At 46.0% G+C, this 25,902-nt stretch overlaps 2 protein-coding genes across 6 annotated transcripts in view; both read right to left on the reverse strand.

The window, feature by feature from the left end:
* Positions 1-1,056: 1,056 nt before the first annotated feature.
* LOC135542546 (claudin-34-like) lies at positions 1,057-3,265 on the reverse strand. Its single transcript, XM_064969587.1, has 2 exons — positions 2,925-3,265; positions 1,057-2,806 (listed from the first exon to the last, which is right to left on the reverse strand). Exon 2 carries the CDS (start codon positions 2,737-2,739, stop codon positions 1,960-1,962), a length of 780 nt encoding a protein of 259 aa, XP_064825659.1. The 5' UTR covers positions 2,740-2,806; positions 2,925-3,265; the 3' UTR covers positions 1,057-1,959.
* Positions 2,925-25,902, reverse strand: part of LOC135542545 (protein Shroom2-like) — a 28,339-nt gene continuing 5,361 nt past the window's right edge. The window contains exons 3-11 of one of the 5 annotated variants that reach the window (XM_064969583.1): positions 15,945-16,067; positions 13,068-15,612; positions 12,779-12,858; positions 11,535-12,257; positions 10,226-10,816; positions 8,714-8,885; positions 6,196-6,468; positions 3,431-5,919; positions 2,925-3,011 (exon numbers count right to left, since the gene is read on the reverse strand). In XM_064969583.1, the coding sequence (XP_064825655.1) occupies positions 5,647-5,919; positions 6,196-6,468; positions 8,714-8,885; positions 10,226-10,816; positions 11,535-12,257; positions 12,779-12,858; positions 13,068-15,612; positions 15,945-16,067 (4,780 nt within the window). In that variant the 3' untranslated portion in view covers positions 2,925-3,011; positions 3,431-5,646. Of the gene's footprint in view, positions 3,015-3,416; positions 5,920-6,195; positions 6,469-8,713; positions 8,886-10,225; positions 10,817-11,534; positions 12,258-12,778; positions 12,859-13,067; positions 15,613-15,944; positions 16,068-16,168; positions 16,214-25,902 lie in introns of those variants that run through there. The other 4 variants (XM_064969584.1, XM_064969581.1, XM_064969582.1 and 1 more) reach the window with 4 other exon arrangements.

Below are 25,902 nucleotides of genomic sequence, written 5' to 3' on the forward strand. Positions count from 1 at the left end.
TCCAACTGTGGTTGGAGCAAAAAACTACAGGAACAGGGTTGGAGAGCCCTGGACTAGAGACAAGACCCACAGTCAGGTATTTTAATATGTTCCTTCTGCCTATGGTGAGGGTGTGTCCTGCCCACTATAAAGGCCTCTGCCTCCTTTAGCCAGACCACAACCAATCGTCTCAATGAGTTCCTCTGGAGACAAAAAAAAGAGTGTTGGACCCCTGACTGAAAAAGCTTTTTTTCCCCTCCCAACACAGTGTCCTGTCCACTGGATCTGACTATCCTGACTTTCAGCCAGAGTAACAATCCCCACTGTGATGGTCCTTACTCCTGCTTTGAGAGGTCTGGTGAAGGACTCACCTGTCCTGCCACTGCCAGTCTCAGCCTCCTCTCCTGCACTGTTCACATGAACGGGGCCCAAATGACTCAAATAGAGGCTTCACAATACACATCACTTCTTCTTGGCCTCTGGTGTCTTCATTTTTGAACCATAGTTAACAAGAACTTTTGTTTTGTTTTAACTTGTCAAAGCAAGTAAAAAACCTGAATAAAAACCTTTAAAATCCTCAAAAGAGAGCAATGAATGAACCAATTTGGGAAAGAATCTAATCCCTTCCTCCTTCCTCAATCAAATGGATTATGTGATTTTTGTGAGTCTGTGACTGTCAAAACACCTACGACTGTTTCTGCCAGAGCCATATTTGACTTTAACACGATAACACCTTATGGCCGCTAACGGAAGCCTTGTTACCAGGAAACAATGTGGTCTGTGTGTTCTAATAGGGGCAGACAGTGGATGTGTCACTAATTACACCCTTTTCCCTTTATAGTGCACTACATTTGGTCTCTGGTCCAAAGTAGTGCACTATACAGGGAATAGGGTGCCACTTGGGACAAAGGCAGTAAGTACCCAGCGTTCACCAGTCAGTGGGGGAGCTCTGCAGCCTGCAAGGCACAGTCAGGGAAAGAGGATAATTGAGGTCCTTGCCGTACCGTCTAAAACCAGACCGAGGAACAATCCTGTTGCTACTCCACATCAAAACAAACAAAATTGTATTGATTAAAACATTGTCTCTTTTAATCACATGATTTAACACAACTATTTCTGACTGAATTGTGTATGTGTATAATATTGTACCTGGATGTCAAGAGCCTGTAAAAGTTCAAGAATACATTTTCAATATGATCAAATAAACAGCAACAGTGCATAATTTACAAAGAAACACATTCAATGACACCAGCAATACAAATTACATGTAAAACATATTTCATGTAATCAGTTTTCAAACTCCCTTTCGAGTGATTACAAGGCAATGACTAAAGACAAGTGTGTTGCAAGTACATCCTCAAAAGAGAGAGTGTGTGTCTGTGTGTGTGTGTGTGTGTGCTCCCAATTACTGCTACTCTACAGGAGCAGTATTCACTGAATACAACACAAACGCACTGTGACTGTAAAATAAAGGCGCTTTTTTGTTATCAACTATAGTACAACGATTTAGGTATAAGAATGTTACGAATCAATGTATGATCAATGTAATGACATATTTTAAAGGTGCAATCTGCAGCTCAAACAATAACAAAGTGACCATCCATCCATGATACCGAAATGATAGTTTTAACCACAATGACGCTATACAGCGTTTGTTTACAAACAATGGAGTGAAACAAGCTTATATTTGGGGTTCTGATGGGGAATGACAGGTCATGATGCATTTATAAATTATATTCTTCAAGAATCAATGGGGTGTACACTGAGTAGACAAAACATTAAGAACACCTGCTCGTTCCATGACAGACTGACCAGGTGAACCCAGGTGAAGGCGATTGATGTCACTTGTTCTGAGGTTCTGAGGAGGGGTTCTCATACTAACCACATAGTTTCATCAAACGGATATTCCTGTGTTATGTCACATCACTTCTGCTTCAATGCTTCAAATACAAAATGGGATATGGCCAACTCAGACAAAAATCACAAGTGCTCATCAGAGTGGAAGGCAGGATTGTCCCTGGCCTGAGAGTTACTCAGATTATCCATACTGTGTCCCACAGACCCAGGGGACAATGTCCCAACACGTGACCCATCAAAGTGTCTTGCCTCTGGACCAGAAGGCTCCACTCTGGGTCCCATCTTGACAGGGAACCTGTAGAGGATGAAGATAACTCCACTGACGATCATCATAAACGACCCTATGATCCCGACCCCGATACCTGCCCCTGGTTTCTGGGTCACAGGTGCAGGGGGCATGTGGAAGTTTGAAGGGAACGCAATCGTTTGATTGGTCACCACCGAGTTCAAGTTCCACAGGAGAGGTATGAGAAAACACACAGCGGACAACAAGCACAGAGTACCAGCCACTGCGAACGCACGGCGGATAGGCGTCTGCTTCTCCAGTCCGAAATAGACGCTCCTGAGGGCGTAGACGGCGGCGGCGTTTCCACAGAACCCCACGACCAGCCCTAGCAGAGTGAGCACCTGGGCCGTGGCGACCTCCGGGGGTGTGAAGGAGTCGGACAGCGCCATACTCTGACAATACATGACCCTGAACCCAGAGGTCACGAGTGTATGGCTATAGAAACACACCCTCCAGAGACCGACCCAGGCCTCTCCTGAGGTGATGAAGGTCAAGTCGGCCACCTGCCAGACCCTCCACTGGATGAGTCCAAGGGTCACCGCGGTAAGGGCCCAACCCACGGCGCTCAACCACAGGCTGACGAACTGAGGGTGAGCCGTGTGAACCAGGTATGCCATATCACAACACACAGAGAGCTTCACCTTAAACGGACAGCCAAGATAATCCACCGACAGGCCTCTTTGTCTGCCCACAGAGAAACAACATCTTCTGATCAGATGAACTGAAGCCCCGTCATCTCAACAGAGCTCATCTCAGAGAGCTGCCGTATTGAATGAACAGCCATCTATTAAATGATCCTCACCCTCAGACTCCGGACTCACACCTCATATTAAGGAAGAGGCTTGGATACGTTGTCGTTTTCCCAGATCCTGTCCCTTTCCCAAAGCACCTGCTTCCCTCAGAGGTAAAGAAAAAAAGCATGGATCTGGTGAGGGCAGGCAGCTAAACAACACACCTGTGAATGTGAAGAGCCTCAACACAATGCATACATGAGAAGGAAAGACAAAAAGTGAGAGAACAATGACTGAGGCAACTGTTGCCATGACAGTCTACAAACAGGGAAATTACAATGGGGATTAAATGCAGTGGATCGGGACGCGTTAATTCGATGTTGTCAATAGGCTATATGTCCCCATTTGAACTACCTCAAAGGCTGTAGTATGACCCAGGTTTATTGCATGCCATAAAGTAACACAATCAACATTTGTAAGAGTATGATGAATGTGGGATAGTAACAGGGAATTTATATGTCATAACTGAGGTTGGTGTTAAAATGAACAAATTAGACACATGCCGTAAGGGGGTTACCTAGTCAGTTGTACAACGGAATTCCATCAACTGAAATGTGTCTTCCGCATTTAACCCCTCAAATCAGAGAGGTGCAGGGGGCTGCCTTAAATCGACATCCACAGCTCCCGGGGAACAGTGGGTTACCTGCCGTGCTCAGGGGCAGAAGAACAGATTTTTACCTTGTCAGATCGGGGATTCGATCCAGCAACCTTTCAGTCTAACCACTAGACTACCTAACCAATAACAGTATTTGAAAACATTGATTGAATACAATACAGTGGGTTAAACCACATGGTAAACTTTTAGAAAACCTTGACTAATGTCATTAAACAACGTAATCCCCACGTCTACATTGAACACCCAAGAAAATCTAGCAATTTGTCTACCTTGTCTAAAATCTGCCTTTATAAAATCAACTGTGTGACGTAAATTGCCGGACAAAGCATGCTAGATCGGTAATCAGACACACAGGGTGTGCTGATGAATCAAAAACAAACAGACATCTGACAAACAACACCTCTGTTAGTTCTGACAGGTTAGTAGTGATGAGAGCTACAGATCAGGAAGTAGTCAGTGTGCCGGGCCATCAATCGTCCTGGGTTCATTTTTATACCACTGCAAACAAGACCGACACTTCCTCATCTTGTACTACATGATGTCACAGTCATACCATCTCTGTGAATGATTGACTCTTCAATTGCTATTCACCAGAAAGAGGAACGGGAAGGCGGGGCTAATTAACGGATCCTACATCAGGCCACACTTAAAACCCTGCCATTTCTTGGCTTAGTCATTGTTGTTATGGCCCCTGGCCAGTCAGGTAATAAGCTCACAAACACCAAGACCTTCATTCATACTGTTTATTGTCTTCAAATTGATGTGAGAGTACAATGTATGTATGGTTATACAAAGCATGGACATACAAATCCTTTAGTGTTCACAGTGGCAGACGCCCAGGCACAACGTCAGGTTGAGATAGTCCCATAATTCCCCTGTTTAGGGACCTATAAAAAGTGCTAATTCAGTCTTTGATTTTAAGATCCATTTATTGGTAAATTGCACCTTCTGCTTTTAACCCAACTCCTCCAAAAGGAAGCTGAAAATACACATGCATGTTTTGGAATGGTGCAGAGGTCTGCCACACTGGGCACCCAGGGAGCTGTTGTTGTGGGGAAGGGGGTTAAGTGCCTTGCTCAAGGGCAAAATGGAATCTAGGATTTGATTCCAGCAACTGGCAACCCTCTGGTTTCCTGGCTCACCTCTATAACCAGGTTACCTGCTGCCCAGAACTGATTTCAAACCTTTAATTACCGTTTTATACTTTTGGAATTTAAAAAAGACCAGTAACCCATCAATCCCAGCACATGAGTAAGAAATAAACATTGTCAAGGAATACCATACTATTGTACGGGAAGTGGGGCCTGAGAACAAGATTGGTTGAAAATGTACATCTGTGCTGTAGCTAGTGGTGGTGTGTGTAATATGATGAAAGACAAGTACTGTTTGGGCAAACATGAAAACAACTTTAGACTTCTCAACCAAACCAGCACTGTCCCATTGAAGAAAAACCCTGTTAATGATCTAATTATAAAACCTATACTTCCTAATAAGAATATGTATATCATTTGTATTGTAATTAACTACAACGTAGGTTTATAGGTGAGTTTACCTGAAATGTCAAGTCATCTGTAAATATTTAAAAGGCCACAATAAATTACTAAAATCATCTTTCAAACACGCATTATATAAAACAGACACTCCGCCTCGTCTTGAGAATCATTTGAGAGCATAGGCCTCACCAACATCCCTGAATCAAACACGTTTAGCAAAGCACGTTTCATCGATCTTAATGAATTTCCTCGAAGGAGCTACTTTAAATCCAGAAACGGGGTGTTTCTTCAGCACAGAAAAACAGCTCCTGTCTGTACTGTGGAACTGAAATGTAACAGGCTTCAAGTCAGTCAGTCAGTCAGTCAACGACCACAAAGCACACAGAGAATCCTCCATCATTCCCAAGTCCAACAGCACCTCTGAGGCCCCCTAGTGGCCAGTTTGTGTCAGTACACCACATTACCTGTGTGGCCATTGTCAGAAGGAATAGACTAAATGAGACCCCTGAGACGTCCCAACAATGATGTCACCCTATTGAAGTTGAAAGGTTAAGGTAGGGGTTAAGGTTAGGGTAGGGGTTAAGGTATGGACGTCCCAAGGATCTCGGATTGCACTAGCAATCGTCAGAACAGCAGCCTCTGCTCCAACAATAAACTATCCAGCAGACATTTCAGCTGCTCCTCTCCCAGTTTGATCTTGTCATCCAGCTTGCGCTGCTCGATGATGAGGGCTGACTTCATCTTGACAAAGTGCTGGTAGTCTGCCAGGCTCTCGTGGCTGAGGTGAGCAGCCATGATGCTGTAAACCAGGCGCTCCCGCCGGTCAAGGTTCTCCTTGAGCTCTTTGGCATCTTCGTGTTGTCTGATCAACAGCTTCCTCTTCTCTGACAGGGTGCGCTGAGAGAAGGAGGGCAGACAGAGTGGGCAGATCAGTAGGAGGGATACAACAAAAAAATGCAGGCATGCAACTTCCTGATTAACTTACAGTACACACATCAATTAATGTTGAACATGAATATTGCAAGTTAGGAAATGCAAACATCCCTTTAGTCTTGTGTGTAATACCACTATAGCTCTGAGCTAATGAGGATGAGTGTTAACCATCTAATCCTGCCTCACAAGCAGAGTGGGGAGTGAGCAATGTCTTGCCTTAACCTCCACCCTAACCTCTACCTTCTCTTCCGGTGTGGTGTCGTCCTCCAGACTGTTGAGCGCGTTCTCCACCCTGGCCAGTCGGCCGGACAGGGAGAGCAGCAAACTGACCACCTTGTCCAGATCCCCCACGAACATCCTGAACTTGTCCAGCTCGTTGGGCTTGCAGACCCTCTGCACCACGGCCTCCACCTCGTCCCCCAGAGAGTTGTTGTCGTGGAGGTCCTCCTGAAGGTTCTCCCTGGCCTCGCGCAGCACCTGCAGCTTCTTACCCAGGCTGTCAATCAGCTCTTGCTGTGGGGAGAAAGACAGGGACAGACGAGGAGATGACATTCAAGAGAGCCATTTCACATACTGGATAGTACTTGAAGCCCTATCAGACCTGCCAACCCTGTCCAACTTAGAGTACCAGAAAATTGGAGATTCAACTTGTGCGCATAGCACAGGCCAAATTGCCTCTTCAACCTCAAGAGGCTGAAGAAATTTGGCTTGTCACCGAAAGCACTCACAAACTTCTACAGTTGCACAATCGAGAGCACCCTGTCGGGCTGTATCACCGCCGGGTACGGCAACTGCTCCACCCACAACCGTAAGGCTCTCCAGAGGGTAGTGAGGTCTGCACAACGCTTCACCGGGGGCAAACTACCTGCCCTCCAGGACACCTACACCACCCGATGTCACAGGAAGGCCATAAAGATCATCAAGGACAACAACCACCCGAGCCACTGCCTGTTCACCCCGCTATCATCCAGAAGGCGAGGTCAGTACAGGTGCATCAAAGCAGGGACCGAGAGACTGAAAAACAGCTTCTATCTCAAGGCCATCAAACTGTTAAACAGCCACCACTAGTATTGAGTGGCTGCTGCCAACATACTGACTCAACTCCAGCCACTTTAATAATGGAAATTGATGTAACAATGTATCACTAGCCACTTTAAACAATGCCACTTAATATAATGTTTACATTCCCTACATTACTCATTATATATATAGATATATATATATATATGCATCTACTGCATCTTTATGTAATACATGTATCACTAGCTACTTTAAACTATGCCACTTTATTTATTTTTATTTATTTATTTTATTTCACCTTTATTTAACCAGGTAGGCTAGTTGAGAACAAGTTCTCATTTGCAACTGCGACCTGGCCAAGATAAAGCTTAGCAGTGTGAACATGTTTATACATTACTCATCTCATATGTATATACTCTACTCGATACCATCTACTGCATCTTGCCTATGCTGCTCTGTACCATCACTCATTCATATATCTTTATTTACATATTATTTATCCCCTCACACTTGTGTTAATAAGGTAGCAGTTGTGGAATTATTAGGTTAGATTACTCGTTGGTTATTACTGCATTGTCGGAACTAGAAGCACAAGCATTTCGCTACACTCGCATTAACATCTGCTAACCATGTGTATGTGACAAATAAAATTTGATTTAGTGCCAAGATGTTTATATTTATTTTGATTATACTTTTGTAATGCTCTTTGTGACGTGGATCATAATTACAGTCTATCAGGTTGCGTGATCCTCGTCGTGTTACGTGGAAAATACAACTAATGGGACGTAGAATTAAATGTAATTCACACTCGCACAAATGTGACCAGTTATTTGTCGTATTTGCATTTCATTTCTTTCACTAGCAAGTGCGAGTGAACTGCTGACACTTTAGAGCCCACTGAATCTTATGTTCTCTAACGTTAGCTTGAAACAATTAGTGTTCACCTTCCCCCAACACACGGAGTCGAAAAGGGATTTGTCCATGTGTTTACGTACAGCTGACAGTCTTCAAACTCAGCATCACAACAAACAGGAGGGGAAGACACCGGGCAGCTACGCCCAATATGATGTATTCATCTCCATGTCTGTTGACACAAACTCAGTACATGTCTGTGTTGCAGCTCGAGAATCGGGATGTTAGATTTACTCAGTGGATTTATTTTTATTCAAATGTATAAAATCAGGCCCTATTCATTTCTGCGTACGTTTAACTTGGATCTCATACCCATGTACATGGACAGGTAATTGCATAGTTGGTAAGCAAAATGCGTGCATGTTGGCAGGTCTACACTATTCCCAAATCTTGGTCCTGGAGACCTGCAGTCTTGGCTCAGCATTCAACTAATCAAAGTGATGAAGATGTGTTGAATCGGATATTACGACGAAATCTGCAGCCCTGTGACTCTCCAGGAGCTGGATTGATGATCAGTGATTGATATGGCATGAAACAGTCAGTAATAATAATATATTTTATTGTCACATACACCAGACAGCTGCAGTGAAATGTGTGGTTTTAGAGCAGGGCTCTTCAATCTTGTTCCTGGACAGCTACTGTCCTGTAGGTTCTCACTCCAACCTTAATCTAGCAGACCTGATTCAACAATTAGCTGGTTGATTAGATGAAATCACGTTAGTTACAACTGAGGTTGGAGCAAAACCCTACCGGAGGATAGCTCTCCAGGAACTGGGTTGGAGAAACCGGTTTTACAGGGTCAGTATACTACGCTGTGTCTCTGTACCTTCTTGCTGGCCAGGTCGATGTCCAGTTCGTCCTCGGAGTCTTCCTCCAGCTCCTCCTCCTGCATGTCCTTCATCTTGTTGAGCAGCTCAGCCTTGGGGGCAGATGTACTGTAGTAGGTGGAGCTGGGCACCAGGGCCCCTGTGGCAGCAGACATGCCCTCCTCCTCTCTCCTGGAAGGGATGGAGACAGACAGAAAGCAGAGGGTTATTTAACCAATAAGGCCCAAGGATATATGGTATATGGCTAACACACCACGCCTAAGGGCTGTTCTTAAGCACAACACGAAGCCCTGGATACAGCCCTTAGCCGTGGTATATTGGTCATATACTCCAGAGGTGCCTCATTGCTATTATAAACCGGTTACCAACATAGTTATAAAAGTCGTTTTGCGTCATTATTATCTGATACACACATCGGGAATTCTGTTTTAGCCAATCAGCATCCAGGACCCAAACTACTGTGGCAGACCAGGGGGTTTGGTCAAGACGTTTACCCAGACCAGACACGGACAGAGAAGGATTAGCTCAGCTTCAAGAGTTTATTTAAATAATAGGATAGGTCTCCCCCATGAGACTCTCTCCGGGATAGCATCATCGGGGTTCTGGGTCTGGCTGTATCCTGTCGGGCACAAAACTCAACTCCATCTTGTTACCTCAACTGTTAACAATAACACAGGAGTCCTTCCTTCTTTCCCTCCTTCCTTCCTTCCTTCCTTCCTTCCTTCCTTCCTTGTGTGCTGCCTTTCTGGCAGCTTTCTGGCCTCGCACAGCTGGTGAGAAATCCGTCCTTGATTACTCATCAGCTCCCAATCAGCTCCAATTAGTCCTGGCCGGAGAGCCCGTCGAGACCTGGCACGTCCAGCAGATGGAGCCATCGCCTCGTGATGTATACTCCATCTGTTTCCAGGCCTCGACGAGTCTCCCCCTGGTGGCTGACCTGCTGTACGCCACACTACCCAGTATATAACTCTGGTTATTAGTACTGTATATTCCCTATGTAGTGCAATACTACTGAGAAGAAAGTAGGCAATAGGATGTCATGTGAAATGCAGGAGGTGACAGCTCAGTATCGATGGGGCCAGAGCAACTCCTACAGTTCTAAAATCCCAGAGAGGTCGGTTCAAATTGTAGGTAAAATGGAAGGTTTGTGCCCCTCTTCCATTGTATTCAGTTGTAGTCTGTGGTTTAATAAAGCGCCAACAGGGGGCATCTGTGTAAAGTGTTTAGAAATGAAATAACTTGTTTTTGTCATGTATACATTTCCCTCTACTCATCCTCTCAATGGAAAGAAATATAAAACACAACACCATAATGTGTTTGTTTTTTAAAAACGCATCTGAACAAACACCTCTGAAGTGGGAGAGGAAGTCAGTCTGATAAAAACGCAATTACAACAAAAATACACAGCACCATGTGTGATTATCTAGATGCTGTTATGACTACCAGTAAATGCTCAGTTCATTTGTTCATAAATGTTAGAAATCTGCACTGCCAGATCCCATTCAGCTCACCTGTCATCCATGCCCCTGGGCGGCAAACACTGTTTGGGGGAGACTTTCCTCCTCTGGTGCCCCCCATCCAAGATCTGCTCCCCCTGGGGGAAGATCCCCCCCATCAGATCCATGGTGGTCTTCATCTTACTCTGGTCCAAGATGTCCACCAGGGACTTATCCTTGTGCATGATGTCTCTGGCCAGCTCCTCTCTCTTCACATCTTCCTCCGAATTACTTTTCGGAGGCTGCTGGGGACCCATGACGGCGGTACCGGAGGGGCCGTTGGTCTGAGACCGCCCAGGGGACTGGGCCTCATCTGGGGCTACAGTGAGGGTTGGGTCCCTGTGGGGACTCTGGGGCCCATGGCGTGTGTAGGGGGTGTAGGCACGGAACAGGGAGTAGGGCTGCGGCTCAGGGGAGGGCAGGCTGCTCGGTAAGGGCGGGGGAAAGTCGGGCCCCTCTGAAACTCCAGGGGCCCCATTTCGCTCGCTGTGCAGCAGGTACTGGCGGCTCTCCCTCTCTGTGGTGCTCTCAGCATGGACGATCTTCACAGGGACCTTCTTCCCTACACTGCTCATCTCCATCACAGCGTTGGTCCTGTTCTCTGGCCTGTAGAGACAACAGTAACTAGTCTTAACTTACAGTTTTCCATTATATTAAGAGAAAAATGAGTGATAGATGTTGTCAATTAAAAATGACACAAATGATTGTTATGAACACATTCTTTAAACTTTAGTCTCCTTTCCAGCTCAGTTTACTGAAACAGAAATAGGATTTTATGTCAGGAGCGAGTGACATCTACCACATCTACCATATACAAGCTTACTGACTGGCAGTGGACAGGTTGAGTCAATGGTAATTAAAGGGACGGAACGGCGCCGTCGACTGAAAGGTCATGCAGTCAGTCAATCATATGACCAAATAAGATGACAGCCTTCTGTCGCCAGGCTTAATGTCCTGGCTACTGTAGCAAGAATACTGTGTGTGCCCCAATGCTGAGCAGCTGAAACCAAATCATTGGGAAATGGATCATAGGAAAACCATTCTGCATTCTGGTCAGTGGCACATCATACCATGTAATCCCAAACAATCTACCATAGCCTCCTCTATCAATATGCCTCTACTACGACAAAGACATGAGACTTCAAATCGCGCTGCCTTCCTGCAACTAGGGGCCGTTCTGGCTCGGACAAGGCTTACTTACTGTAAGTAAAGCAACACAGGACAGGGCAACAAGCCCCAGTTTGTTACGTAAGGCTGTACAGTAGTTTGAGAGGGAGCAGAGGAGACAGGCATAAGAATGCCAGTTAAGCTGCTTAGCGCTTACCTGCTCTGGGCTTCATCCTGCACAGACACAGAGACAGGGGGCTGGTCCGTCAACCTCTGTGGAGCAAACTGAGGAGAGGGAGAACTAGTCCCACCTGAGGAGGGAACCGTCAGACTGGCAGGCTGGTAGGAGAATAAAGGAGAGTGGGAAGAGGGGGAGGGTGGCGGCTCTGGTGTTGAATCAGCTGCTCCCTCCTCCGTGCCCAGTCCAGCGGTTCTCCCAGGGGAGGGAGAGGGGAGCTGGGTGGAGCCCAAGGAGCAGGCTTGGTTTAGGGCAGGATCCAGCTCTGTGCCATGGGAGGAGCAGCTGCTGCTGGATGATGGTTCAGCCTGATGGGTGCAAGGGCCAGGCAGGAATTCCTGGGGAGACAGTCCGTAGGTGGAGGATGTGGCTGAGGGGGTTTCCAGGCCTAGGAGAGGCCACTGTGGCATGATGATGAGGCCTGTATTCTGGGGCTTGGGAGCCGCCGTTGGAGGTGGTAGTGGTTGCTCAGACACCGAGCTGTGGGTGTGGTTGGAAGGGTACGCGGGGAGGTTGTGGCCGGGGTCCGCAGAGTCACATTTGTATCTGTGGTCAGAGGGGTGAGGGAGAGGGAGGGGGGCGGGGGCGGCCACGTCTCTGCTGCTGTGTGGCTCTGTGTCGGTCAGTCTTGGAATAGACGGTTGTGGAGGCTGTGGGAAGTGGTGGAGCTGGGCTGGCTGCTCTTGGCTCTCGCTCGGCCCTCTGGCAAACAGAACAGGAGAGGCGAATAGAAGACAACATACTCACACTAAGCACATATTCAACTGAAATGAGGAGCAGAGGCCTTTCTGAACTGATTTATTCACAAATTCAGCACTTACTGTAGAATCAAATAAATTAAAAGATCAACTAATCTCTGTAATAAATGCCCAGGGAGCAGCGAGGGTGTTTACAACCTGAGACCGGAGTTGACTGTGATAGCCTGAAACAGGATTGGTTTACACTTTTACCTGCAGCTTTACCTGGGCAGGGAAGTTCCCTCCAAAACCCTGATCACCTGATAACTACACCTGGGCTGAACTGGCATGCTCCCCACTCTCCCTAACTCAAACTGATATTGTTATTATACTGTAGCACACACACTCATGTACATGTGAGTGTATGTTACTGCACCGTCAACAGATAACGATCACCTTGACCGATCCACAATAGGTGGATAAGGTTGTAAGTTATCTGAGATCAGAAACTAGAGAGTCGAGAAGAGAATCATGTGGAATGCTCACCTGGTGGTGTAACTGCCTCCTTGCTGGTCCTGTCTATGGTCCAGAATTTCAACAGTCTCTCTCCATGGCACAGGGATCTCCTGAAAGAAAATGAAGAATACACTGAATTGCCATAATATAACCTTCTGCTAAAACAGCACTCTGGCCAGCTGGTTTAATGTTTAGACGATACCACGTGGACTTTTATATCTTTAAATAAACTCATGCATGTCTGTGCTGACGCAAAAAGGAAGTCATGCAGATCACCTCACTACCGCTACACTAAGAATCACTCGATGGAAACGCTCACCTGTGTGTAGAAGTCTTGTGAGGGAGACGATCTGGACCTCTCATGGACACAGACAGGCGTCTCCTCTGTTCCCTGGTCCAGGATGTCGTCAGCAGAGTGGTACCTCCCCTGGGTCTTTGTGTCTGAAGCCTTCCTCTGCATGTTCCAGGTGACCTGGTACTCGGTGAAGGTGCCCAGCCTCTGCTGCTCCAGTAGGGCCTGTCTGCCTGCGGGGCTGAGGGGGTCTGGGTGTTTCTCCTGAGATTCTCCTGAGTGGGCTCTCCCTCTGGCCTTGCCCTCTCCGTGCTCCAACGTGCTGGAGGTGGTGCTGGAGCTCGGCTGGCCTGACTTGTGGATGGTTGAGATGGGTCTGCAGAAGGCAGGTTTAGCAGCCATTTCAAAGATCTTCCGTCGATCTACAAACGGCTGTGCTGTTCCAACGGGACGTTCTCCCTCACCCTCCACTCCCAGCTTGTTTATCTTGTCTGGCTCGGAGAACGAGTGGACCCTCTTGTTCAGAGGGAAACGCTTGCGGCCGCCAATGCGGGAGACTATGTGTGAGTTGGGTTTGGTTAGCTGAGCCTCCGACCCTGACCCGGGAGGTTCTAGGTCTCTCCTCCTAAAGGACGTGGCCTGGAGGACCCTAGCCTGAGCCTCCTTGAGGTGGTCCTTGTAGGAGGAGGAAAAGGAGCCGTCGGAGGAGGCGGACTTCCACCCCCCCGGGTCTGCCTCCTCCTCTGGCTCCTCCGTCTCGCTGGGGCAGGTCAGGGTGGCAGCGCTCCGGCTTTTCTGCAGCTGGGCCCTCTTTAGCTGGATCTCGTTGCGGAGGGTGGTGGCGTATCGGTCGCTGCGTCTTGCCAGTTTGCCCGTTGCCGTGTTGTTTGTTAAAGCCTCCTGTATGGCGTGGTTGGTGTCTCCCCCGCCGTTGGATGGAGGTGGTGCCGTAGCAGAGTGAATCTTCTCCACCAGGATCCTATTCTCCTGGGCTAGAGAATGAAGCATTGGACTCCTACTCTCCTGGCCTAGAGAATGAAGCATTGGGCTCCTAATCTCCTGGGCTAGGCTTCTACTCCCCTGAGCCAGACTGTGGAGCATGGGTGTCTTTTGAGAAGAGATCTTATGGTTCTCCTGAGAGACCCAAGGGTCTTCTCTCAGCGGTGCCGCCTTGTGGTCCTTGGGCGGACTGGGAGAGTAAGAGCTTCTAAGCTGGGCCTCTGTAGGTCTCTGGCCCTCACTCCTCCTCTCCTCAGTGGTAGGTTTACCAGATGAGGAATTGGAGGCTGTGTGTTCGTAAAGCAGAACGTTGGCCGCTTTGACACTTCCGTTCCGCTCCTTGCTGTTGGCGTAAGGCGGCTGAGGATGATACTTGACCTTGTTGGTCTTGTGGGAGGAACTTGTGGAGCCCCTGTCGTTTGAGCCCTTAGCTAGCTCCATGTCAGCCATCCAGACCTCTGATTTGCTCTGTCTAACACGAGTCTCTGGCTGGCCTGGCTGCTTGGTTGTGATGCAGTAGTACCTGATGTGTCCTCCTCCGTCATTGTTCTGGTCGATGGTCGAGGTGGACAGGGACGTGGTGGAGGACCTCACGTGGTTCCTACTGTTACTCCGGTTGGTAGGGAGCTCCTGGAGGCTGTGGTAGTAGCTTCCGACGCTCTGCGGCTTCGGTGGATGTGGGGCAGATCTGGTCTGCAGGTAGAAAGTGCCTTCGTCGCTGTACTGCCGCTGGTGGTTGGGCAGGCAAGTGAAGGGAGACTGACTCTGTCTCACGTCCTGGCTAGACAGCGAGAACAGTTTGTTTGGGTTGCTGAGCTGGTTGTGGTTGTAGTCAGGTGCACCTGCAGCTATGTTTGGGTGGAGGAAGTCTTTCTTGTGAGGTGGAGGGTTGTAACTGCACCTGGGGTCTGGCCCATTCTCATTGTGAGAGATATGGTTGCCCCGGGCTCTGTAGCTGCTGTTCTCTGGGGCCTGTGGTGGAGCTCCAGGCCCCTCTGTGTAGGCAGGGTACACCTTGGTGGCAGCAAAGCTGTCATTGCGCAGGGGAGGAGGAGGAGGAGAGGGGGGGGCTGCTACCTTCCTTCTCTCTGGGACGTGCCACACAGGGCCTATGTGCGATCTGCCAGAGCCTGAGCTGGAGTAGCGGGAGCCAGGCTGCTCCTCTGGGACTGTCCTGGGGCTCTCGGAGCCTCCGTCCCCCTGGGGCAGCTGGCGGTACCGGCTGTGGCGCTGCTCACCCTGCCTTCCGACCTCACTGGTCTGAGTCTGGACCCCCTTATAGAACACACTGCCCACAGTCGCCTCAGTGTTGGTGAGGGCCAGAGCAGGCTCCGGGGGAGGGCTGGTAGTGGACAGGCAGCTGAAGGCTGACTCGCTCTTCCCACCAGACACTCCACCCCCAGAGAGAGGCTCAGCGCTGCGGTGGTACCTGCTGGGGGAGAGGCATCCTGGTGGGTAGGGGTGTGAGGGACGCTCTACTCTCTCCATATTCCCCACGGAGCTGAACTGGCTAGATAACTGGCGTAGATTCGAGTCGTAGTCCGCGCAGCTGGAAAGGTCTTTTGTGGATGCACTTGAAATCAATACAAGGAATTGTGTTAATAATCTGGTTAGCAGTAGCTAAATTAGATATCTATTAGGTATTATTAACCATTCATTATGCCTTTATTCAGTGTTTTCTTGTTCTTTGATAACTGACCTACTTGTATATTTTGTATACAATAAGTGGAGATGAGAACCCCATGAGAATAATGGCTGCCCCTACCTCTGAGGAGATGGAGTAACCTTAAACTCTCTGAATGTAGCGCAGACACATTCTCTAGGAACTGTGACGACCCTAACGGGCAGTGCCTGAGAAACATTGACACTAGGAGAAGGAGGTCATCGATTCTTCCAGCAGCTCACCTGACTTCATGTTTGACCTGCCACACAGGTGGAGGCTCGTTGTGACTCTCTGTAGGTTCGGGGTGGTCTTCTGTGAACTTGGAGGAGTGCCATGAATGGGGCCGGGAGACTGGTTCATTCCTCCTACAGAGAGAAGGTTAAGGAAAGCATGTTATTGAAATGCAACTAATTAAAAATAGAAGGTAAAAGAAAAAAAAAACAATTCTTTCTCATTTCAGTCTCACCCCTTGAAGTGGTTCTTCCTGATATGCATGTTGGAGAGAGGTAACAAAAAGATCTAATTCAGTAAAAAATAAAAATAAACCAATTTAAAATACACTACAAAAAAATCTGATGTGTATTTTTATTTTACATCCATTGTGTAGAAGATATGAACCAAAATAATGAAATAGACCTAGACAGATACAAAGTGAGGCATCCACTGAACAAATCTGACATATGCACAAGGACCACAGACAACTACAGTACTATACGCCACGTAATGTTGGAAGTAGGATGCAATGTTGTCGATGTCACCCAGAGTGGGATTGGGTTCAAACATTGAAAGTCACAAGGGATCACGGAAGAATCGGTTTGGGATAGCTAGTGTACTGCATGAGGTTGCTATTCCACAATACCTCATAGAGCTTCGTAATATCTTGGTGAGAAAGTTCCTGGCCACACGTTTGTCAGTTTCTGATTCTGACGGCGTGGTGGTATGTGAGACAAAATCCACCATTTTCATTATCCTGGGCATGCAGCAGAGGAACACATCAAATGTTGTAAAAATTCCAGGTCACTATCATTTTAGTCATTCAGCAGACGCTCTCATTCAGAGCGGCTTACAATAGTGAGCACATACATTTTTATACTGGCCTACCAATGGAGCTACAAAGGACAGGAGATCCTCAGTATACTGTCAGCGACTGACCAACGAGAACACTGCACCCCCTTCTGGCAAATAAGAGATTTATACTTTATATTCATTGTATGGTATGTAACACGGGTGACAGACCTTCATAATCAGTAGTTCATTAGGTCAAATCTAAGAGGTTCGATGAATCAGTCCTCAAATGCAAGAGGAAACCACCATTGCAGTAGCAATCTATGAGAAATATCTGTTATTTAGAAGAACACAGACAGAATAGAAATTACCTTTAACATGGTCTGTCTGGGGGTCATCTCACTGCCATATGGCTGTACGACGACAGACAAAGGGAGATCCCTAGAGTGTAAACAGCATGGTGTTGTCGGAGGCTTAGCCTTTTGAATCAGTTAGAAAGATGAGATCAGTGGTTTCCCCACTATGTCCAAGCTGGCGTCTGTTCAACACAAACCTGGGTTCAAATATTATTTGAAATATTTCAAATACATTTAGTGTTTGCTTCAGCCTGCCTGGAGTGCTGGGTGGGTGGGATTTGGAATCTTACAGCTATTCCATTGGCTCCATTGCGCCGGGAATGCTCAGTCAAGTCCAGATAATGAATGTGAAATTATATTAAATAGTATTTGAACCCAGGTATGGTCAAACAGGGCATTTTCAGTCCCTTTTCTTCCCCCTGACAAACACCCAGTTGGCACGACCAGAATGTACTAGACAAGACAAACACATTGTGGACTACAGATACTGTATAAGCATAAGGCGAAGAACCACCCACTCAAATCCTTAACCTCTCTGACCTACGATACAAGACTCCTACATTCCATCATGGGGCCAAAGGAATGTGAAGATCCATTTTGATTGGCAGTCAGCCCCACAGGAGCTCAGTCTGAAGTGGGACATCAACGTTGGCAATCTTCCAAAAGTTCAGGCACTTGGCTCATGGAGTCAAGCTAATTTATGGGAGGGAGGCTGAGGGCAACCTGAGAAGCTCTCCTTCTCAATAAGAAGCATAAAGACAGAGAGCGTCACACACACTAAGACAGACCACGTAGGCACGCACGCACGCACATCGACACACACCCCCTCCCTTCCTCCTCCAGTCAGTCAGTGGTCCTGAGAGTGGTATGCTGCCCAAGCAGACCCCTACAGAGCTTACAATAGAAATGCAAATGGATTTCTAGTCAGGAGTCTTTATTGTCAGGGTTACAGCTGAACTGCCACAGCTACCCAGAGAGGGGGGGTGGAGGGGGAGACGTTGGGGCTAGTTTCAGAAAATCCTCCTCCGGTTTCAGTGAAAACCACATTCGAAAACAAACAGTAGCGAAACTGACCCAATTGGGTGTGAATATCTAGGCTATGCGGGCAGCACGTGTGAAAGGTGTAACCTAAACTGTAGCCTTAGATTAAAAAAAACGGAATAAATCAAAAGGAAAGCTTTGTAAATACACATGGAGGGAATTAGCATTTCAAACTAAAAATAAGAGATTTAGTGAAACTAAAATGTTAAGTTGCTCGGCATGGAGTTGACACAGCATTGAGAGAGGGAAGTTCAATGAGCTTAATAAGAAGAAATCAAAGAAAACTTACCAAAGAATTATCAACCTTGCTGTGGCATTTCAGATGCACTCTTTGGTTGTCAAGTTCTCTTTCAGCAAATAACAACGTCTCAGAGAGCACTGATAAAGCAGGCTGAAAAGGACTGCTCCGCTCCTCAGAGCCTTTCTACGCCGTGCATTCCTTTGAGACACTTCAATGATTGACAAGGCACTTCTACAGACCCTGGTCAGATTTTACAGCTTCTTTGGCAAAGGCGCTATCTGTGCAAAGGAATTCTCCACATCCATAACTTCTGCTGCATCAGTCCAATCACAGAGCTCTCAAACACAGAGATTGAGAGCTCTTCTACCCTGCTCTTCACACACACACACTGAACGACACTTCATCTTGGTGTGGCTCCAACAAGTGTGTGTCCTCCCAGTGTTGTCGTCAATGGGATATTTCCTAGGGGATTGTGGGGATTTACCTCGGGAGGGGAGGGTCCAGGGTTATTGTCATGCCCAGTGTCCTTGCTGTAGATCAGTCTATGGGGCTTTCTCATTGGCTCACGGCCCATTAACCACTGGAGTGGAGTTGAAAAAGTAAGATTGCTTGCATGGTCAGTCAGCACACACACACTCGATATCAGTCACGCACGGAATCCTGGCATGAGACAATCAACAGGGTTTCACCTAATTGCAGTTCGCTTGGACATGTAGATTCGTTTTAAACAGTTCCCATTCCAGAGGAATCTGTAAAGCCGATTTGAAGAAGGCATTACAAAAACAGGTCATTGGCAACCAACCATTGCGCACCACACAGTTGGCGTTGGGATGTGCGCTTTATCGTAGTGACGAGACAGAGATCTCCACTTAATTAACAGAGTCATAGGTCAGCTGACAATGGAGAGAAGAACATAGAAAAACAACTGATCGTACTCTCTCTTGTTATTGAACACCGCAATGGCCCTGATGGCCGAAAGACAAGGCCAAGATAACTACTTGACTTCTCTATTAGAATGATATCAGTCATGGTGGAAAAAACAGCAACTTGATACAGACGTCGAGCGGAGATGATTTAGTCCTGCAGTTAAAGAACAAGCGCCGAGACACAAATCGATCCCCGTTTAAAATAACAGCAAACATTTCTAAGTGAAGAGCTATTTTACGACTGGTTCAGATAACCAGTGAAGAACCAGAGACTCTAATAAAGGACGTAGAACTGTTGAATCACCACCTCGCTGGACAGAAGAACCAAACCCAAACAGAATCAGGCAATGTGCCCTGCTATGCCCAGGTCCACTGAGCCCCGCTGCCTGGCGCCTGCTTTTTAAAAATGGGGGCTGAATGAAACAAGCAACACAATAGAAAAAAAGTGCCTGCATAATCACTGCTGGGCTTATCGGCTAACGGCTGGTTACAGAGAGGAGACCTCGGCATCAGGCTCCACGCCCACGTTACATGCCGTTCTGCTCCTACAGGGTTCAGATACCAGCCTGTAAAATAGTGGCTATAGCATGTGGCAGAGGAACGACGGTCAGTCCTCTTTACCCTCATTCTGTAAAAGACATCTGGAACAACAAAACTGATGGCCTAATAAGTCCTAACCCAGATCTGATAAAGTCACCCCCAAATATGTCAAGTGTCTGTCTCAGAGTAAATGCTTACTCTAGAGTAGAACCGTTTGTCTTTGTGTGGGAGTGGAGGTAGAGGGGAGGTGGTTCAGTGTTAATCCAGGGCTTTGCCTGAGGATGGGAGACTTCCTGCCTGACAAGAGTAAACACTATAGGATCTTCCTCTCCCTCCTCACATGTTTAGGTTGACTATACAATACCCCCTGAAGGACCATTTAACCACACAGCCCAATTCAATTAAAAGTTGAGGAAAAGTTGAAAAGACGTGCCTTTGTTTTATTTTGGCTGTCAGCAACCCCGTTTTCAAAACTGATTACGGAAGAAGACAAACCTAGGTGTGACATAGCTAGAATAAAACAATACAGACAATTTTCATTGTGCAGCAAGATACACCACCAGAAATGACTATTTTTGAAACACTAAGAGTCCTAAAAGATCATATTTACAGCAGATAAAGGTTCAGTGCCCTCCTTGTCCTGCGAGTCTCACTTCTAGATAACTCTTTATCACTAAAGTGAATAACAGAAAAGCATACCTGAAATGATGTCTTCAGTGAATTCCTACCCTCAATCCAGGCATATCAAGGGAGATACAATAGCAACCATCCCCAGAGCCTGGCTGTCCTCATTTGACTACACTGCCTTCCCAAAGCAGAGCTAATGAAAACAATGAGCTCTAGTGAGACAACCTATCCCAACTAGCAATGTCAACTCACCTAGGCAACATGGAACATTCCACTTTCCAAACCAAGCGGGGGAGGCTAAATCTACAACACATTAAAAAAAAAATTAAAAGAAGAGTTAATACAGTAAAAGACGATCTATCCAGATACTCCAAACTATGGAGTCTACACCAGAAATAAAGCATATTATTTTACACTGGTTCGTATAGGATTTGCATAAGATTTTTACATTGTTTACTACTTTACCCTCGCTCAAAGCTGAGTGAGTCCATGCCTGTGGCTTTACAAGTTGTAATAGGATTCAGGCATTAAGACTCCGGAGCCAGTCAGCAGGGACCTTGTATGATGTTATGAGGCATGAGTTTATACTAAATGACTGTAAACATATTTAATTGGATTCAGATTATATTTTTTTATAATTTTTATGCAAGTCTATGCCTCAAGTGTGGCCTACTATACTACAACACACGAACAGAAAAAACATGTTTATAAGAACACAAAAACCCCAGAGAGAAATTCGACAACATATAAAAAAAACATTCAGATTTTCATAGAGCACTGGGAGTTACGTGAATTCACTAGGCTTATATTACATACAAAAAAGCAATTTCGTCCACTAGATGGCATGTTGTTGTGCCTCATCTACTGATCCCATCTTTTCTGCAGTTGTTTGTTCTGGTTAGCAGCAGGGAGTGTGGAAGACCAGAGCCCGGAGAGATGAAATCTCTGAGGCGGCAGGGTAGCCTAGTGGTTAGAGCGTTGGACTAGTAACCGGAAGGTTGCGAGTTCAAACCCCCGAGCTGACAAGGTACAAATCTGTCATTCTGCCCCTGAACAGGCAATTAACCCACTGTTCCCAGGCCGTCATTGAAAATAAGAATTTGTTCTTAACTGACTTGCCTGTTTAAATAAAGGTAAAATTAAAAATAAAATTAAAAAAAACAGCGGAATACAACACAGAGGTGTGAACGTCTGATTGAGGAAATTCAATACTGGATGCCTAAATAAAAATCAGGGTTGATCCATCATTGGCCCCCATTCAAATCCACAGGGGGTTCACAAAGAATTCACCTAAGAATACTCTGCATGCCTTCTAGACCAGCATATGGTCATTAGCTAGTTACTGGTGGTGCCAAAGCGCAGTGGGTTGGCAGTTTGGCCATGGTCTATTCACACACACAGTAGTCTTTTCACACACAGGGCCCCTGCCTGTTGAGTGGTGACAGTCCCCTACCACCACCAGCTGTCTCGGTCTATCTACATCAGGGACAGTCAACGACACAGCCACAGCCAGGCAGCTAGACCAGCCAGCCAAGAACCTGGAATTCAGACAAAGCCCCTGGGACAGAGCGCTGGTTGGCCCTGGCTCCCCAAACAATGGCCCTAACTGGCCCTCTTTGTGTGATTGACAGGGTGCACTCACATGGAAAATGGTTCCCCTTTTGTTCAGTGGTCCCGTCTCTAATGGTGTCATACACTAGCTAGCCTATCACACACGTTTGTAGTCGACTGATAAACTAGAGGACAGCCTCAAATGACGCTATGGTTCTTGAGATGTGCGCAAGTAACATCATTGATTTACGTAAACTGAGGTTTACTTTCAATTGCCAAGTCATTTCAGAAAACCTTGGTAATTAAAAGGGTAACATTCCCGAGTGATGAATAAGTCATAATGAGGAAGGGTTTGACCTGTTGTGGGGCAGTCGGAGCTGAAAGTCAATGATCAAGGGTCTGTCAATGGGATTTAAAAGTGTAAGAAGCATACGGGAAACAGAACCGATGGGTGTCTCTGGACAGAGTGATGTCTGATGATGACAGCGAGTCGAGGTAAAGTGGGCTAAAGGTCCCCCACCCCCCCATGTTTCGAAACTTGGCATATATCTCGCTCTCTCTGCCCCTACCCTCGCCCCCTACTCCCCAGATCCTCCTCTGTGCCATTTAAGAGTCATTATCCAACCTGAAATAACAACCATGACACAGAGAGAAAGAGAGAAGTCTGGACAATGGGTCCATTGTCTTCCTCAGCCAATGAGAAGGGAGGTCCAGTCAGTCTCTAAAGGACATGCAACCCCCCTGCCTAAGTCATGACATGGGCAGTATATTTCTGCTGTGTACAACCTAGTTGCATTCCAAATTACACCCTATTCCCTATATAGTGCACTACTTTTGACCAGAGCCCTATAGGCCCTCGTGAAAAGTATTGCACTATAGAATAGGTTGCCATTTGGGATACAGTCCCAGAAATTACACCCTATTCCCTATATAGTGCACTACTTTTGACCAGAGCCCTATAGGCCCTCGTGAAAAGTATTGCACTATAGAATAGGTTGCCATTTGGGATACAGACCCAGACAGCCAGCCAGAGGAGCATGAGAAAAACCACAACACTGGGACCGTAAAAGTCTGGCTTTTCTAGTGTAAATATACACTCCAAGGCACTAGATAGTGTTGCATGGTGTACTGAAAGTTCTGTACTTTTTCAATATTAGAACATGAAAAATGGTTTGGTACTAGAATTTGTTATTTCGGGACTTCTGTCAAATATCGGCGCAGCCAAAACAAACGAGAGTGTGCAAGCATACACCCTTAAAAGACTAGAAAAAAAGCGACAATAGTACTGTTTCTCCTTTTTGAGACGGCAGAAATGTGTCATTCATTTGATTGGGGGGGGGTCCGAAGAGCTTTGTCGCGCAATTTTACATCAATCTATTTTTCTGTGAAATAATTTGCATGAAAACGAGTCATCTCTCTTTGTTGTTATTCAAAGACTTTATTGAAGATCCCTAGAGTTGACCAATCGCCAACGAAGGGGCGTAGACTTCAGCTCCGAACTTGCCTCAAGAAAAAATGTTGTGCACCGAAAAAACAATTTAAATAAGAACTTGCCGAAGTCCAAAACATCACAAAATGTCATCATAATACATGCACGAACTCCACCGAACGGTTTCGGCTGTGAAGCATGCAGACGCCTTTATAACGCGAGCCCAACGTGTCTGCTCTATAGCCTGCACTGGGAGTCTGGGCTGTTAGCTCATGTTAGCTCCCCACTCATGGTGCATAGAAGTTAACACACTTAAATAATGTGACACGGCATGTTGAAACGGTTAATTACTGATTCACAATCTCCATACAGGCTACAACACTTTACAATGCAAGAAGAAACCAGTAGCTCACAGCTTTGACGGATAACTACACTTTCTAGCTTACAGCTGAAGCTAACGTCAATTCACTGCTCTCTGGTACTTTGTTTGAGGAACCATAATGCAAAATATGCCGATTTCAAAGCAGATTGCCACCAAAACATAATGTTTGTGGCATGTGTGTGTGAGAGAGAGAATAGGGCTCTGATGGCCGCCCCCACTCTTGCCTAATGAATGACGTCATTACTGGTTAAAGAGACTTTTAAAGAGCACTTTAATAAAATAAGTCACTTCGATGCAAATGTTGTTCAACAGCACAATAAATGGAAGGGAAACAGATTGTCATCTGTAGCCCGATGAAATCAGCCATAACAAGCTAAATCTGGATTTTCCCAGTTTATCAAGAGATTTACCATTCAAATAAGTTATGTTGTCAGACAAAGTCAAATTGATTGTAATTATTGTATCATTTATTAATTAATGCATACATGGCCGTCTCTGAAAAATGGACATACATCAAGTGCCGTCTCTGAAAAATGGACATACATCAAGTGCCATTCTGTATCTTTGGCTAAAATAGCTTGTTTAAAATAAAATAAAAAGTGGTATTGTTTTGGAATTGTTCTGGTATAGAGTATCATGATAGTATAGAGTAGGGTTGTGCCGAGTAGTCGGAAAAAATGAGTATCGTAACAGATATGGGAAATGTTCCTGATACAATTATGATCCCAGTATTTTTTGTTATTATCCGTGATCTAAATATATATATATATATTTGGGTGGCAGCACTCATCTTTCAATTAAATGCAAGGTACTAGTCCAACGCTCTAACCACCTGCCTTACATTGCACTCCATGAGGAGCCTGCGTGGCAGGCTGACTACCTGTTACGCGAGGGCAGCAAGAAGCCAAGGTAAGTTGCTAGCTAGCATTAAACTTATAAAAAACAATCAATCTTCACATAATCACGAGTTAAACTATTAATATCAACCATGTGTAGTTATCTAGTGTGTCCTAGGTTGCATATAATCGATGCGGTGTCTGTTCATTTCTCATCGAATCACAGCCTACTTCGCCAAATGGGTGATGATTTAGCACGGTCGTTGCACCAAACCTAACCATAAACATCAATGCCTTTCTTAAAATCAATACACAGGTATATATTTTTAAACCTGCATATTTAGTTAATATTGCCTGCTAACATGAATTTCTTATAATTAGAGAAATTGTGTCACTTCTCTTGCGTTCCGTGCAAGCAGTCAGGGTATATGCAGCAGTTTGGGCTGCCTGGCTTGTTGCGAACTGTGTGAAGTCCATTTATTCCTAACAACGACCGTTATTAATTTGCCAGAATTGTACATAATTATGACATAACATTGAAGGTTGTCCAAAGTACCTGCAATATTTAGACTTAGATAAAATTAGATAATTAATTTAGATAAAATACGGAACGGTTCTGTTTTTCATCGAAAGAATAAACGTTTTATTTTCGAAATGATAGTTTCCGGATTCGACCATATTAATGACCAAAGGCTCGTATTTCTGTGTATTATTATGTTATAATTAAGTCTATGATAGAGCAGTCTCACTGAGCGATGGTAGGCAGCAGCAGGCTCGTAAGCATTCATTCAAACAGCACTTTCGTGCGTTTGCCAGCAGCTCTTCACAATGCTTCAAGCATTGAGCTGTTTATGACTTCAAGCCTATCAACTCCCGAGATTAGGCTGGTGTAACCGATGTGAAATGGCTAGCTAGTTAGTGGGGTGCGCGCTAATAGCGTTTCAATCTGTGACTTCACTCACTCTGAGACTTGGAGTAGTTGTTCCCCTTGCTCTGCAAGGGCCACGGCTTTTGTGGAGTGATGAGTGACGATGCTTTGAGGGTGGCTGTTGTCGATGTGTTCCTGGTTCGAGCTCAGGTAGGTGTGAGGAGAGGGACGGAAGCTATACTGTTACACTGGCAATACTAAAGTGCCTATAAGAACATCCAGTAGTCAAAGGTATATGAAATACAAATGGAAATAGTCCTATAATTCCCATAATAACTACAACCTAAAACTTCTTACCTGGGAATATTGAAGACTCATGTTAAAAGGAACCACCAGCT

Source organism: Oncorhynchus masou, chromosome 6 (assembly GCF_036934945.1).
Source record: "Oncorhynchus masou masou isolate Uvic2021 chromosome 6, UVic_Omas_1.1, whole genome shotgun sequence".
In the NCBI taxonomy this organism is placed as follows: Eukaryota; Metazoa; Chordata; class Actinopteri; order Salmoniformes; family Salmonidae; genus Oncorhynchus; species Oncorhynchus masou.

Bases quoted from the DNA above. Each gene is read 5' to 3' on its own strand.
- LOC135542546 (XM_064969587.1), bottom strand. From the start codon at position 2,739: ATGGCATACCTGGTTCACACGGCTCACCCTCAGTTCGTCAGCCTGTGG.